This window comes from Lipotes vexillifer, unplaced genomic scaffold (genome assembly GCF_000442215.2).
Source record: "Lipotes vexillifer unplaced genomic scaffold, Lipotes_vexillifer_v1.1 scaffold880, whole genome shotgun sequence".
Lineage (NCBI taxonomy): Eukaryota > Metazoa > Chordata > Mammalia > Artiodactyla > Lipotidae > Lipotes > Lipotes vexillifer.
The window spans coordinates 439,929-456,651 of record NW_006776345.1 but is presented as its reverse complement, the minus strand read 5'-3'; the positions used below and the strand labels follow the sequence as shown (position 1 = coordinate 456,651).

The 16,723-nt window shown below is 37.3% G+C and overlaps 1 protein-coding gene across 3 annotated transcripts in view; it reads left to right on the top strand.

Annotated features, from left to right (window-relative positions):
- ABCB7 (ATP binding cassette subfamily B member 7) overlaps positions 1-16,723 on the top strand; it is a 152,223-nt gene that overhangs the window by 126,037 nt on the left and 9,463 nt on the right. For all 3 annotated transcript variants that reach the window (XM_007450338.1, XM_007450339.1, XM_007450337.1), the window contains 2 exons: positions 7,645-7,816; positions 10,531-10,634. In XM_007450338.1, coding sequence (XP_007450400.1) covers positions 7,645-7,816; positions 10,531-10,634 — 276 coding nt within the window. The remainder of the gene's footprint in view (positions 1-7,644; positions 7,817-10,530; positions 10,635-16,723) is intronic.

Sequence of the window (16,723 nt, the reverse complement as noted above, 5' to 3'; positions counted from 1 at the left end):
CCAAAACCAGACAAGGATGTCACAAAGAAAGAAAACTACAGGCCAATATCACTGATGAACATAGATGCAAAAATCCTCAACAAAATACTAGCAAACAGAATCCAACAGCACATTAAAAGGATCATACACCATGATCAAGTGGGGTTTGTTGGAGGAATGCAAGGATTCTTCAATATACACAAATCAATCAATATGATACACCACATTAACAAACTGAAGGAAAAAATCATATGATCATCTCAACAGATACAGTAAAGCTTTTGACAAAATACAATACCCATTTATGGATAAAACATCCAGAAAGTAGGCATAGAGAGAACTTACCTCAACACTATAAAGGCCATATATGACAAACCAACAACCAACTTCGTTCTCAGTGGTGGAAAACTGAAACCATTTCCTCTAAAATCATGAACAAGAAAACGTTGTCCACTTTCACCACTGTTATTCAACATAGTTTTGGAAGTTTTAGCCACAGCAATAAGAGAAGAAAAAGAAATAAATAAATCCAAATTGGAAAAGAAGCAGTAAAGCTGTCACTGTTTGCAGATGACATGATACTATACAAAATCTAAAGATGCGACCAGAAAAGTACTAGAGCTAATCAATGAATTGGTAAAGTAGCAGGATACAAAATTAATGCACTGAAATCTCTTGCACTCCTATACACTAATGATGAAAACTCTGAAAGATAAATTAAGGAAAGACTCCCATTTACGACTGCAAAAAAAAGAATAAAATGCCTAGGAATAAACCTACCTAAGGAGACAAAAGACCTGTATGCAGAACACTATAAGACACTGATGAAAGAAACTAAAGATGATACAACAAATGGCGAGATATACCATGTCCTTGGATTGGAAGAATCAACAATGTGAAAATGACTCTACTACCCAAAGCAATCTGCAGATTCAATGCAATCCCTATCAATCTACCACTGGCATTTTTAACAGAACTAGAACAAAAAATTTCACAATTTGTATGGAAACACAAAAGACCCCGAATAGACAAAGCAATCTAGAGAACGAAAAACGGAGATGGAGGAATCAAGCTCCCTGACTTCAGACTATACTACAAAGCTACAGTAATCAAGGCAGTATGGTACTGGCACAGAAACAGAAATACAGATCAATGGAACAGGACAGAAAGCCCAGAGATAAACCCATACACAAATGGTCACCTTATCTTTGATAAAGGAGGCAAGAATATACAATGGAGAAAAGACAGCCTCTTCAATAAGTGGTGCTGGGAAAACTGGACAGTTACATGTAAATGAATGAAATTAGAACACTCCCTATCACCATTCACAGAAATAAACTTGAAATGGGTTAAAGACCTAAATGTAAGGCCAGACACTGTAAAACTCTTAGAGGAAAACAGGCAAAACACACTATTACATATATCACAGCAAGATTCTTTTTGACCCAGCTCCTAGAGTAATGGAAATAAAAACAAAAATAAACAAATGGAACCTAATGAAACTTACAAGCTTTTGAACAGCAAAGGATACCATGAAGAATATGAAAAGACAACCCTCAGAATGGGAGAAAATATGTGCAAATGAAGCAACTGACAAAGGATTAATCTCCAAAATATACAAGCAGCTCATGCAACTTAATATCAAAAAAATAAACAACCCAATCCAAAAATGGGCAGAAGACCTAAATAGATATTTCTCCAAAGAAGACATACAGATTGTCAACGAACACATGAAAGGATGCTCAACATCACTAATCATTAGAGAAATACAAGTCAAAACTACAGCGAGGTACCACCTCACACCAGTCAGAATGGTCATCATCAAAAAATCTAGAAACAATAAATGCTGGAGAGGGTGTGGAGAAAAGGGAACCCTCTTGCACTGTTGGTGAGACTGTAAATTGATACAGCCATCATGGAGAACAGTATGAAGGTTCCTTAAAAAACTAAAAATAGAGCTAACATTTGATGCAGCAATCCCACTACTGCGCATATACCCTGAGAAAACCATAATTCAAAAAGAGTCATGTACTACAATGTTCACTGAAGCTGTATTTACAATAGCCAGGACATGGAAGCAACCTAAGTGTCCACTGACAGATGAATGGATAAAGAAGATGTGGCACATATATACAATGGAATATGTCTCAGCCATAAAAAGATACGAAATTGAGTTATTTGTAGTGAGGTGGATGGACCTAGAGTCTGTCACACAGAGTGAAGTTAGTCAGAAAGAGAAAAACAAATATCATATGCTAAGACATATATATGGAATCTTAAAAAAAAAAAAAAGGAAAAAGGTTCTGAAGAACCTAGGGGCAGGACAGGAATAAAGATGCAGACGTAGAGAATAGACTTGAGGACATGGGGAGGGTGAAGGCTATGCTTGGACAAAGTGAGAGAGTGGCATGGACTTATATACAGTACCAAATGTAAAATAGATAGGTAGTGGGAAGCAGCTGCATAGCACAGGGAGATTAGCTCGGTGCTTTGTGACCGCCTAGATGGTTGGGGTAGGGTGAGTGGGAGGGATACGCAAGAGGGAGGAGATATGGAGATATATATATATATATATATATATATATATATATATATATAGCTGGTTTACTTCTTTATAAAGAAGAAACTAACACCATTGTAAAGCAATTATACTCCAATAAAGATATTTTTTAAAAATTAAAATATAGGGCTTCCCTGGTGGCGCAGTGGTTGAGAGTCCGCCTGCTGGTGCGGGGGACACGGGTTCGTGCCCTGGTCCGGGAAGATCCCACATGCTGCGGAGCGGCTGGGCCCGTGAGCCATGGCCGCTGAGCCTGCGCGTCCAGAGCGTGTGCTCCGCAAAGGGAGAGGCCACAACAGTGAGAGGCCCGCGTACCGCAAAAAAATTAAAATATAAAATGCATTTTGTCTCATATGACAGTTGCTACTCCAGCTTTCTTTTGATTTCCGTTTACGTGGAATATCTTTTTCCATCCCCTCACTTTCAATCTATGTGTCGGTATGTGTGAAGTGGGTCCCTTGTAGACAGCATATATACTGGTCTTGTTTTTGTATTTATTTAGTCAGTCTGTGTCTTTTGGTTGGTGCATCTAATCCATTTACACTTAAGGTAGTTATCGGTATATATGTTCCTATTACCATTTTCTTAATTGTTTCGGGTTTGTTTTTGTAGGTCTTCTCCTTCTCTTGTGTTTCCTGCCTGGAGAAGTTCCTTTAGCATTTGTTGTAAAGCTGGTTTGGTGGTTCTGCATTCTCTTAGCTTTTGCTTCTGTGAATGTTGTAATTTCTCCTTCGAATCTGAATGAGATCCTTGCTGGGTAGAGTAATCTTGGTTGTAGGCTTTTCCCTTTCATGACTTTAAATATGTCCTGCCACTCCTTTCTGACTTGCAGAGTTTCTGCTGAAAGATCAGCTATTAACCTTATGGGGATTCCCTTGTATATTATTTGTTGCTTTTCCCTTGTTGCTTTTAATAGTTTTTCTTTGTATTTAATTTTTGATAGTGTGATTAATATGTGTCTTGGCATGTTTCTCCTTGGATTTATGTTGTGTGGGATTCTGTACAATTCCTGGACTTGATTGACTACTTTCTTTCCCATATTTTGGAAGTTTTCAACTGTAATCTTTTCAAATATTTTCTCAGTCCCTATTTTTTTCTCTTCTTCTTCTGGGATCCATATAATTCTAATGTTCGTGCATTCAGTGTTGTCCCAGAGGTCTCTGAGACTGTCCTTAATTCTTTTCATTCTTTTTTCTTTATTCTGCTCTGAGGTAGTTATTTCCACTATTTTATCTTCCAGGTCACTTATCTGTTCTTCTGCCTCAGTTATTCTACTATTGATTCCTTCTGGAGAATTTTTTATTTCATTTATTGTGTTGTTCACCATTGTTTTTTGCTCTTTAGTTCTTCTAGGTACTTGTTAAACGTTTCTTGTATTTTCTCCATTCTATTTCCAAGTTTTTTGATTATCTTTACCATCATTACTCTGAATTATTTTTCAGATAGAGTGCCTATTTCCTATTCATTTGTTTGGCCTCTTGGGTTTTTACCTTGCTCCTTCATCTGCTGTGTATTTCTCTGTCTTCTCATTTCCTTAACTTACTGTGTTTGGCGTCTCCTTTTTGCAGGCTGCAGGTTTGTAGTTCCCGTTGTTTTTGTTGTCTGCCCCCATTGGTTGTTTCAGTGGGTTGTGTAGGCTTCCTGGTGGAAGGGACTGTTGCCTGTGTTCTGGTGGATGAGGCTGGATCTTTCTGGTGGGAAGGACCGCATCCAGTGGTGTGTTTTGGGGGTCTTTGAACTTATTTTGATTTTAGGAAGCCTTTGTGCTAATGGGTGGGGTGTGTTCCTGTCTTGCTAGTTGATTGGCCTAGGGTGTCTAGCACTGTAGCTTGCTGTTCGTTGAATGGAGCTGGGTCTTAGAGTTGAGATGGAGATCTCTGTGAGAGCTTTCGCAGTTTGATAGTACATGGAGCTGGGAGGTCTCTGGTGGACCAATGTCCTGAACTTGGCTCTCCTACCTCAGAGGGTCAGGCCTGATACCCAGCTGGAGCATGAAGACCCTGTCAGCCACACAGATCAGAAGAAAAGGGAGGGGAAAAAAAGAAACAATAATAAAATAAAATAAGCTTATTAAAATAAAAATTTCATAAAGTATTAAAAATAAAGAAAAAGTAATAAAAAGAGAGCAACTAAACCAAAAAACAAATCCACCAGTGATAACAAATGCTAAAAACTATACTAAAAACAAAACAAAACAAGGAAAACGGACAGGCAGAACCCTAGAACAAATTGTAAAAGCCAAGCTGTCCAGACTAAATCACACAAAGAAGCATACACATACACAGCCATAAAAAGAGAAAAAGGAAAAATATATATATGTATATATTTAAAAAAGAAAGACAGCAACCAAATCAATAAACTCTACCAATGATAGTAAGCTCTAAAAACTAAACTAAGATAAAAATAAAACCAGATACAAATTAGATGCAGAAAGCAAACCCCAGTCTACAGTTGTGCTCAACGTTCACCACCTCAGTTTTGGGATGATTCATTATTTAGGTATTCCACAGATGCAGTGTACATCAAGTTGATTGTGGATATTTAATCTGCTACTCCTGAGGCTGCTGGTAGAAATTTCCCTGTCTCTTCTTTGTTCGCACAGCTCCTGGCACTCATCTTTGGATTTGACCCTTCCTCTGCATGTAGGTCGCCTGCGGGCATCTGTTCCCCGCCCAGACAGGACGGGGTTAAAGTAGTAGCATGATAGGGGGTTCTGGCTCACTCAGGCTGGGGCAAGGGAGGGGTACGCCATGAGTGGTGAGTCTGCAGCGGCAGAGGCCAGCGTGTCATTGCAACAGCCTGAGGCGTGCCATGTGTTCTCCTGGGTAAGTTGTCCCTGGATCTCGGGACCCTGGCAGTGGTTGGCTGCACAGGCTCCTGGGAAGTGTGGATAGTGACCTGTGCTTGCACACAGGCTTCTTGGTGGCTGCAGCAGCAACCTTAGCATCTCATGCCCGTCTCTGGGGTCCACGCTGATAGCCACGGCTCGTGCCCGTCTCTGGAGCTTGTTTAGGCAGTGCTCTGAATCCCCTCTCCTCTCACACCCTGAAACAATGGTCTCCTGCCTCTTAGGCAGTTCCAGACATTTTCCCGGACTCCCTCCTAGCTAGCTATGGCACACTAGCCCCCTTCAGGCTGTGTTCATACAGCCAACCCCAGTCATGTCCCTGGGATCTGACCTCCGAAGCCTGAGCCTCAGCTCCCAGCCCCCACCACTCCGGTGGGTGAGCAGACAAGCCTCTCAGGCTGGTGAGTGCTGGTTGACACTGATCCTCTGTGCCAGAATCTCTCTGCTTTGCCCTCTGCATTCCAGTTGATGCGCTCTCCTCCATGGCTCCAAAGCTTCCCTCCCCCTCCCACCCCCTGTCTCTGCCAGTGAAGGGGTTTCCTAGTGTGTGGAAACATTTCCTCCTTCACCTTTCCCTCCCAGAGGTGCAGGTCCTGTCCCTATTCTTTTGTCTCTGTTTTTTCTTTTTCCCTACCCAGGTACGTGGGGAGTTTCTTGCATTTTGGGAAGTCTGAGATCTTCTGCCTGCATTCAGTATGTGTTGTGTAGGAGTTGTTCCACATGTAGATGTATTTTTGATGTATTTGTGGGGCGAAGGTGATCTCCACACCTCACTCCACTGCTGTCTTCTCAATGCCCCATATTTTGTATTTTCAACATTTCCAGTTAGCATTTGTTTGTTAACTTCTTTTCTAAATGTGAAATATTTTAAAATAAGTATTTTCTGAAGTTCTATTTAAAGTTTAAGTAGAACTTTAAACTCATTAGTTTTTAACTACCATCTCAGTACAAGAAAATTTTATATTAGTAATAGGTATAAAAATTATTAAAGTGATTTGAAATAGTATCTGTAACTCTGGGTCTGATTATGATGTTAAAGATCTTAATTAATTAAGGGTACTGGTTAATGTTAATGAATGGAATCATTTTATTTCATCTTACTGTTACCTTCCAGCTGTTGGATACTGAAAGAAAAGTGGGAGGTGGATGCTCATTTTAAGTAATTTAGCTTTAGTGTGCCATGTCAGAATAAGTTGAAATATCAAATGAATGCTTGCAGTGAACTTTCTCAAAAATCTATAGTGCATAAATTGTTTGTTTTCTGTGTTTTACATCCAATTTAAAAGCTTCTGAGAAACATATAAAAACATATTCGGCTTCATTAGTAATTAGGGAAATACTAATTTAAACAAAAAGCACATTTTACCCTTAAAAGTAGCAACAACTAAAACTTATTAATATCCAGCGATGTTGAGGATATGGAGACCTGACACCCTGGTACAGTGTTGGTTGGTGTATGTGCTGTTGGAGCGTTTTTGGAAGATAGTTGGGCAATTTCTATCAAAGGATAAACATATGTTTACCTTTTAACTCATCAGTGTGCTTCTAGGAATCCTTCTTACAGAAATGCATGGGTGTACATAAGTCATATGTACAATGATATTTTTTTTTTCTTGCGTTATGCGGGCCTCTCACTGTTGTGACCTCTCCCATTTGCGGAGCACAGGCTCCGGACGCGCAGGCTCAGCGGCCATGGCTCACGGGCCCAGCCGCTCCGCGGCATGTGGGATCTTCCCGAAACGGGGCACGAACCCGCGTCTCCTGCATCGGCAGGCGGACTCTCAAGCACTGCGCCACCAGGGAAGCCCTACAATGATATTTTATTTCAACATTGTTTATAGTAGCAAAAGTTTTAATTAATAGAGGTAGAGGAATGGATAAGATAAATATGATATATTCTTAGTATCACACAACTGTTGAAAAGAATGAGGTAGGTTTCTGTTACTGACATGAACAATCTCCAGATTGTGTTAAGTGAAAAAAGCAACTTACAAACGAATATGTATAGTATGGCCCCACTTCTGTTGGAAAAAAAAAGTGTTTGTTTAGGCACATAAATGCATCAGAAAAAGTCTAGGATAATAACACAACAAATTGTTCATGGTGATTAGCCCTGGGAAAGGAAATGGAGCAGGCATGAGAGGGTGATAAAAGGAGTTATAATGTTTTACTTTGTATGCCTTTATGTCTTTACTATTCTTTGAATTGTTAAATATGAACATGCATGTCTATGTGTGTATATATAAATCTGCTCCAGGATGCTGTCCTCTTCCATAATACCATTTACTACAACCTCTTATATGGAAACATCAGTGCTTCACCAGAGGAAGTGTATGCAGTGGCAAAATTAGCTGGACTCCATGATGCAATTCTTCGAATGCCACATGGATATGACACCCAAGTAGGGGAACGAGGACTCAAGCTTTCAGGTAATCAAAGATTTTAGACCTGGCCCCCACTTATATACTCCCTTCACACTTTAATTTGTCAGGGCCATTTACTAGAAAATGTAATGACAGTACAAACATAGTGCTCATCCAGTCTCTTTTGACAAAATCCCGTTTCCTGCCTGTCACTGTAAACAATTCAGCTTGCTAGAAGTAACTGTTCTCAAATCATGCAAGTCTCTTTTTTTCACTTGCAGCTGCAAACACTGTAAGTGCTTAATAGTAAGTTACTGATACATGATGAGATCAGTGTTAACTTATTATCTGTAATCTTAATATTAAAGGAAAGCCAAGGTCATTATTCACATGGGAAAGAAGTAAGAGTAGGGACAAGAAATTTGATAGTAAATAGTGTATCTCCTCATAATTTCCTAGATCATTATGGGATGTTTTCAATACTTTAGACCTCCTTATACTTATACTTCCTTACAGCCAACTTCATTTTCATGTCTTTGTTGGTTCAGTGGCCAAGTAAATTTTAGGGCTTGCACATTTTAACTTAAGTGTTTAATTATGAGATGATTACTATGTTTAATAATGGATCATCCTAAAATGACTGAATTTTTTTGAGGATCCATAAAAATGTTTCTTTGCCCTAAATTATTTGAATTCTAAAAGTATAATGATATCTAATGCCTGAAAGTATTAATGTAACTCATAAACATACTGCATCCTTTACATTTACTCTTCATTCTAGTTTAGTTTGGGTAGGAAATGTATAGATTAGGGATGAGGGTAAGGAAAAAGAGAATGAAGAATACTCCACATGAATTTTAATGAATCCCTGTTCCTCTTCATTGTAAGCTGGCTTCAGTTATTCACAACATTGATTAGGTACAAGCTGTGTGCAAGCAGCTGTGCTAAATGATTTGAGAGTTAAAAAGATGAAGCATCAAGGGACCTACTCTCAAGGAATTTACAGTCTATTAGAAAGTTTTGATCTACGTTTAGAAAATACTAAGCAAAGATTATTTTCAAGTTTAGGTGGTTTGTAGTAGCTATTTAGTCATTACCTGATAGTATAAGATGCCTGCTTCATTCCAGTCCACCTTTATACTTTACCATTGCTCTTCATAGGACTTTGCAATTAACTAGCCCACACCCCAGATTATTTATCCATTGGGCTAATTCTAGAGATACCCAATTTGTCACGTAATACAGACTAGCCCTCTCAAACATGACTTTGCTTCAGTTAGCTATGCTGCATCCCATTTTTCAATCATTTTGTTCCTCTCTGCATGCCTTTGGGGGTAGGAATGTTTAACAAAATTTTATTCTTATCTAATACCCATTGCCTTACAACCAGGCCTCTCATAATGAGCAATATATTATTTAGCGCCTATGCAAATAATTTTGGTAGAGAACAAACAAATGTTTCTTTTCCAAATTCTACTGAATAGAATTGAAACTGGGTTGGTTTCCACTTGAAATTTGGGAAACATGTGTAAACTAGTTCTTCCTCTGAGTATCTAGTTCTTTTAGGAGCTTTCTGCTGCTGAGTTGCTAGGTGGGTAAGCAGATTGTTTTGGCATACTACCTGTCTTGACAGGAGAATTTTGAACTTACAAAATGAGGAAGAGTGTGGATAGTATGAATATAAATGTATTCACTAATATTAGACATAAGGAGCCCCTCTTACAGGTTGAAGATAATAATTGAAGAACAGATAAAAGTGAAATAATACTTGTGTACCAGATAATCAACAGGTAGAGCTTGTTTTCTGAAGAGGTTACTGATGCTAAAAAGTACAAGTTTTTTCAGACATTGATAAATTAATGGATAATGAACAAGAAAAGAAGCCAAAAGGGACATATTCAGCAAAGCACCATCTTTTGTACTTCCAACCATAGTTTTATGTAAGATTGATGGCCTTAGACCTGCAGGAGTCCCAATGGAGAAAGAAAGATTGCTTTCTTTTCTCTAGAATAAATTTAAGAATAATTATGGGTTTGTACATTGTGAAAGAAGAGCTTTGGACTGGGAATAGTCAGGGGTAATTAGGCGGTTCTAGCAGATTTTGCTAGAACTTGCCTGTGACTTTGAGCAAATTACTTAACCTTTCTGGGCTTCTGTTTCCTTTCTGTTTTAAAATTCTTCTATGCTAGAGTCCTATAGCAAATAACTAAGGTGAAATAAGGTCCTAGTTTGTAGCCTTAACTTTGAAGAGTGCTGTGAAAATAATAGCTTTCTGTCAAAAAAAAAAAGTCTTTAAGAATACTGGCTGAATGGTACTTTTTTATGTTAAGAAATAAATTTAGATATTCATAGTTTCATGTCTTCAAGTTTTCAGGCTTCAGATATTGAATTTGGTTTTGGCTTTGTTGATTCTCTAATATTGAAATTTTTCTATCTGAGGTTGCTGTTCATTGGGAAGTAATATAAAGTACATATAAAGTAACATGTCATGAGCATATTTCTGGTGAGGGAGGTAATTCTGAAATCAAAGTTGTCACCTCCCCTCCTTGTTCTTTTCGCCTGCTATGAAGTCGGAATTCAGAATCACATTTATGTTTCAGGGAATATAGTTTGTCAAAGGATATTATATATGAACATAAACTCTTGTAGCTGAGTAAAATGATCAGTAATCAGTAAAGATAAATGTTGAAGGTATTATTTGGTGGTTGTAATTAATGGAAATACTAGAAATATAAAATATGTATGTTATGCTCTCTTAAACTAAAAATTTTCTTTACTAGGAGGAGAAAAGCAAAGAGTAGCAATTGCAAGAGCCATTTTGAAGGACCCCCCAGTCATTCTCTATGATGAAGCTACTTCATCATTAGATTCAATTACTGAAGAGGTAAATGATCGTGAAAGCATAAAACTCTTTAATTCAAATTGCTTAACTTTTTTCCTTGGAAGTTTCAGTAAAATAGCTACATTCTTTCATATTTTGAATGAGCTTCAATAGAAGGTTCTGTAGAGCCAAATACCTAGCCCTTTTCCCCAATGTAGGAAGTGTTGATAGTAAGAATGCCAGATCGCATTATATTATCACACTGTTAAGTCCATTTGCAAATATATCTCCTTTTGAAACTGTGTGTGACACGTTATGCTCTTGTTGTATTACCTTTTCATCTTGCAAAGCTGTGGGAATCAACTAACCTGCCAACAAAGGAAGGTTTTAGTCTTTCTGCTTTTTGCCACTTAACATTCATTAAAATAGGTCTTATAAATGATTGTGACACGGTACACACCAGAAAGCCTTTCACTTATCATGGAGCAACTCACTAAGATGCAAATTAGTCACACACAGCCTGCGGTTCTGGTATCAGTGTATATTCATTTCATCACAAGTATTGTGAAACAGCAAGATGTTGTGACACTGACGTCGTGGTACTACCCAGCAACTACATTAAACATCATAACATCTTTGTATTAAATACCAAACTCTTAACAGCAATCATAATTTCATGAATGAATCCCCTTAATCTAAAACTAAAGATAGGCTGATGTAATTTGTCAGTTGCCTCCATTCACCTACGTTTTACTTGAATATATAGTAAAACCCTATTGTTGAAGGATAGGCCTAATTTCAGCTTTAGAGCATATATGACATATATTTGCATATGGAGTTAAGTTTCAGGGCACATTACTTGATCTGCCATATGTTTAAAACAGCTTAATTTCTAAGTCAGTTGTTTAGCATGAGGATTTGTTATATTTATTTAGAAAATTTTTATTTTATTTATTTTTCATGAAAAGGCATTTTATTTTAAATATAGCACTGTGTACATGTCAATCCCAAACTCCCAATCTATCCCTCCCTCGACCCTGCCCCCATGATAACTATAAGTTCATTCTCTAAGTCTGAGTCTATTTCTGTCTTGTAAATAAGTTCATTTGTATCATTTTTTTTATATTCCACATATAAGCAATATCATATGATATTTGTCTTTTGCTGTCTGACTTAACTTCACTTAGTATGAAGTATAATCTCCAGGTCCATCCATGCTGCTGCAAATGGCATTATTTCAATCTTTTTAATGGCTGAGTAATATTGCATTGGATATATATATACCACATCTTCTTTATCCATTCATCTGTTGATGGACACTTAGGTTGCTTTCATGTCTTGGCTATTGTAAACAGTATGGCAGTGAACAGTGGGGTGCATGTATCATTTCAAATTATGGTTTTCTCCAGATATATGCCAAGAGTGGGATTGCTGAATCACAGGGTAGCTCTATTTTTAGTATTTTAAGGAACCTCCATACTGTTCTCCATAGTGGCCATACTATTTTACATTCCCACCAACAGTGTAAGAGGGTTCCCTTTTCTCCACACCCTATCTAGCATTTATTGTTTGCAAATTTTTTGATGATGGCCATTCTGACTGGTATGAGGTGATATCTCACTGTAGTTTTGATTTGCACTTCTCTAATAATTCGCGATGTTGAGCATCTTTTCATGGGCCTCCTGGCCATCTGTATGTCTTTGGAAAAATGTCTCTTTAGGTCCTCTGCGCATTTTTTGATTAGGTTGTTTGTTTTTTCGATATTGAGCTGCATGAGCTGTTTGTAAAGTTTGGAGACTAATACCTTGTTTGCAAATATCTTCTCCCAGTCTGTGGGTTGTCTTTTCAGTTTGTTTATGGTTTCTTTTGCTGTGCAAAAGCTTTTGAGTTTTATTAGGTCCCACTTGTTTATTTTTGTTTTTATTTCCATTACCCTGTGAGACAGATTGAAAAAGATATTGCTGTGATTTTTGTCAAAGGGTGTTCTGCCTATGTTTTCCTCTAAGAGTTTTATAGTATCCGGTCTTACATTTAGGTCTTTAATCCATTTTGAGTTTATTTTTGTGCATGGTATTAAAGAATATTCTAATTTCATTTTTTTACATGTAGCTGTCCAGTTTTCCTAGCACCAGTTATTGAAGAGACTGTCTTTCCTCCTTTTTATAGTCTTGCCTCCTTTGTGGTAGATTAATTGGCCATAGGTACATGGGTTTATTTCTGGGCTTTCTATCCTTTTGATCTATATTTCTGTTTTTGTGCCAGTACCATACTTTTTTGATGAGTGTAGCTTTGTAGTATAGTCTGAAGTCAGGGAGCCTTGATTCCTCCAGCTCCATTTTTCTTTCTTAAGTTTGCTGTAGATATTTAGGGTCTTTTGTGGCACTGTACAAATTTTAAGATTTTTTTTGTTGTAGTTCTGTGAAAATGCTGTTGATAATTAGATAGGCATTGCATCAAAGCTGTAGATTACCTTGGGTAGTATGTCATTTTGACAATATTGATTCTTCCAATCCAAGAACATGGTAGATCATTTTTTTAAAAAAAATATTTATTTATTTATTTATTTATTTAATTTATTTATTTAGGCTGCACCAGGACTTAGTTGCAGCAAGTGGGACCTTCGTTACAGCATGTGGGATCTTTAATTGTGGCATGCGGACTTCTTAGGTACAGCATGCAGACTCTTAGTTATGGCATGCAGGATCTAGTTCCCGACCACGGATTGAGCCTAGGCCCCCTGCATTGGGAGCATGGAGTGTTACCCACTGGACCACCAGAGAAGTTCCAACATGGTAGATCTTTCCATCTGTGTCATCTTTGATTTCTTTCACTAGCATCTTACAGTTTTCAGAGTACAGGTCTTTTGCCTCCTTAGGTAGGTATATCCCTAGGTATTTTATTCTTGTTGATGTGATGGTAAATGGAATTGTTTCTTTAATTTCTCTTTCTGATCTTTCATTGTTGGTGTATAGAAATGCAACAGATTTCTGTGTATTAAATTTGTATCCTGCAACTTTACCAAATTCATTGATGAGCTCTAGTAGTTTTCTGGTAGCATCTTTAGGATTTTCTACATATAGTATCATGTCATCTGCAAACACTGACAGTTTTACTTCTTCTTTTCCAATTTGGATTCCTTTTATTCCTTTTTCTTCTCTGATTGCTGTGGCTAGGACTTCCGAAACTGTGTTGAATAAAAGTGGCGAGAGTGGATTTCCTTATCTTGTTCCAGATCTTAAAGGAAATGCTTTCAGCTTTTCGCCATTGAGTATGATGTTAGTTGTAGTTTTGTCATATATGGCCTTTATTATGTTGAGGTAGGTTCCCTCTGTGCCCACTTTCTGGAGAGTTTTTACCATAAATGGGTGCTAAGTTTTGTCAAAAACTTTTTCTGTGTCTATTTAGATGATCATTTGGTTTTTATTCTTCAATTTGTTGATGTGGTGTATCACACTGATTGATTTGCAGATATTGAAAAATCCTTGCATCCCTGGGATAAATCCCACTTGATCATGGTGTATGATACTTTTAATGTATTGTTGGATTCGGTTTGATAGTATTTTGTTGAGGATTTTTGCGTCTCTGTTCATTTGTGATATTGGCCTGTAATTTTCTTTTTTCGTGGCATGTCTGTCTGGTTTCTGTATAACGGTGATGGTGGCCTCATAGAATGCATTTGGGAGTGTTCCTTCCTCTGCTGTTTTTTGGATAGTTTCAGAAGAATTGTTGTTAACTCTTCTAAATGTTTGATAGCATTTGCCTGTGAAGACATCAGGTCCTGCACTTCTGTTTGTTGGGAGTTTTTTAATCACATTTTCAATTTCAGTACTTGTGATTGGTCTGTTTATAGTTTCTGTTTCTTCCTTGTTCAGTCTTGGGAGATTGTACCTTTCTAAGAATTGTCCATTTCTTCCAAGTTGTACATTTTATTGGCGTATAGTTGATTGTAGTAGTCTCTTATGGTCCTTTGGATTTCTGTGGTGTCCATTATAACTTCTCCTTTTTCATTTCTAATTTTATTGATTTCAGCCCTTTCCCGTTTTTTCATGATGAGCCTGGCTAAAGGTTTGTCAATTTTGTTTATCTTTTCAAAGAACCAGCTTTTAGTTTCATTGATCTTTTCTGTTGTTTCCTTCATTTCTATTTCATTTATTTTTGCTCTTATCTTTATGATTTCTTTCTTTTGCTAACTTTGGGTTTTGTTTGTTCTCCTTTCTCTAGTTGCTTTAGGTGTACATTTAGGTTGTTTATTTGTGATTTTTCTTGTTTCCTGAGGTAAGATTGTATTGTTATAAACTTCCTTCTTCGAACTGCTTTTACTGTGTCCCATAGGTTTTGGCTTTTGTTTTCATTTGTTTCTAGGTATTTTTTGATTTCCTCTTTGATTTCTTCAGTGATCCATTGGTTGTTTAGTAGCATATTTTTTAGCCTCCACATGTTTATATTTTTTACTTTTTTTTCTTGTAGTTGATTTCTAATCTCATAGCGTGTAGTCAGAAAAGACACTTGATATGATTTCAGTTTTCTTAAATTTACCGAGGCTCACTTTGTGGCCCAGCATGTGATCAATCCTGGAAAATGTTCCGTGTGCACATGAGAAAAACGTGTATTCTGCTGCTTTTGGATGGAATTCTCTATAAGTATCAATTAAGTCCATCTGGTCTAATGTGTCATTTAAGGCCTGTGTCTCCTTGTTGATTTTCTGTCTGGATGATCTGTCCACTGATGAAAATGGTGTGTTAAAGTCCCCCATTATTGTGTTACTATCGATTTCTCCCTTCATGGCTGTTAGTATTTGCCTTATATATTGAGGTGCTCCTATGTTGGGTGCATATATATTTACAATTGTTATATCTTCTTCTTGGATTAATCCCTTGATCATTATGTAGTGTCCTTCCCTGTCTCTTGTAACAGTCTTCATTTTAAAGTCTACTTTGTCTGATATGACTATTGCTACTACAGCTTTCTTTTGATTTCCATTTGTATGAAATACCTTTTTCCATCCCCTCACTTTCAGTCTGTATGTGTCCCTAGATCTGAAATGGGTCTCTTATAGACAGCATATATAGGGGTCTTGTTTTTGTATCCATTCAGCCAGTCTGTCTTTTGGTTGGAGCACTTAATCCATTTACATTTAAGGTAATTATCGATATGTATGTTCTTATTACCCTTTTGTTAATTGTTTTGGATTTGTTTCTTTAGGTCTTTTTTCTCCCCTTCCTCTTTTGTTCTCTTGTTAATTGATGACTAACTTTAGTGTTGTATTTGGATTCCTTTTTCTTTTTTGTGTGTGTATCTATTGTAGATTTGTGCTTTGCAGTTACCGTAAGGTTTTGATATAGTAGTCTGTATATAAGCAAGGTTGTTTTAAGTTGCTGGTCTTTTAATTTCAAATACATTTTCAATACCCTGCATTTGTTCTCTCCTCACTAATTGCTGGTTTTGATATCATATTTGTGTACAGATGATTTCCTTCCTTTACTGTATGTTTGCCTTTACCAGTGAGCTTTTCCATTCATAATTTTCCTGTTTCTAGTTGTGGCCTTTTCTTTTCCACTTAGAGAACAATCTTTAGCATTTGTTTTAAGGCTGGTCTGGTGGTGCTGAATTCTCTTAGCCTTTACTTGTCTGTAAAGCTTTAGATTCTCCGTTGAATCTGAATGTGAGCCTTGCTGGGTAGAGTATTCTTGTTTGTAGATTTTTCCCTTTCATTGCTTTAAATATATTGTACCACTCCCTTCTGGCCTACAGAGTTTCTGTTGAGAAATCAGCTGATCACCTTATGGGATATGGGAGTTCCCGTGTATGTTTTTGTTGCTTTTCCCTTGTTGCTTTAATAATTTTTCTTTATCTTTAATTTTGTCAAGTTGAGTACTATTTTGTCTTGGTGTGTTCCTCCTTGCGTTTATCCTACCTGGGGGTCTCTGCACGTCCTGGGCTTGAGTGACTGTTTCCTTTCCCATGTTAGGGAAGTTTTCAGCTATTATCTTTTCAAATACTTTCTCAGGTCCTTTCTCTCTTCTCCTTCTGGGACCCCTATAATATGAATGTTTGTGCTTTTAATGTTGTCCCAGAGGTCTCTAAGACTGTCTTCATTTCTTTTCATTCTTTTTTCTTTATTCTTTTCCATGGCAGTGATTTCCAACATTCTG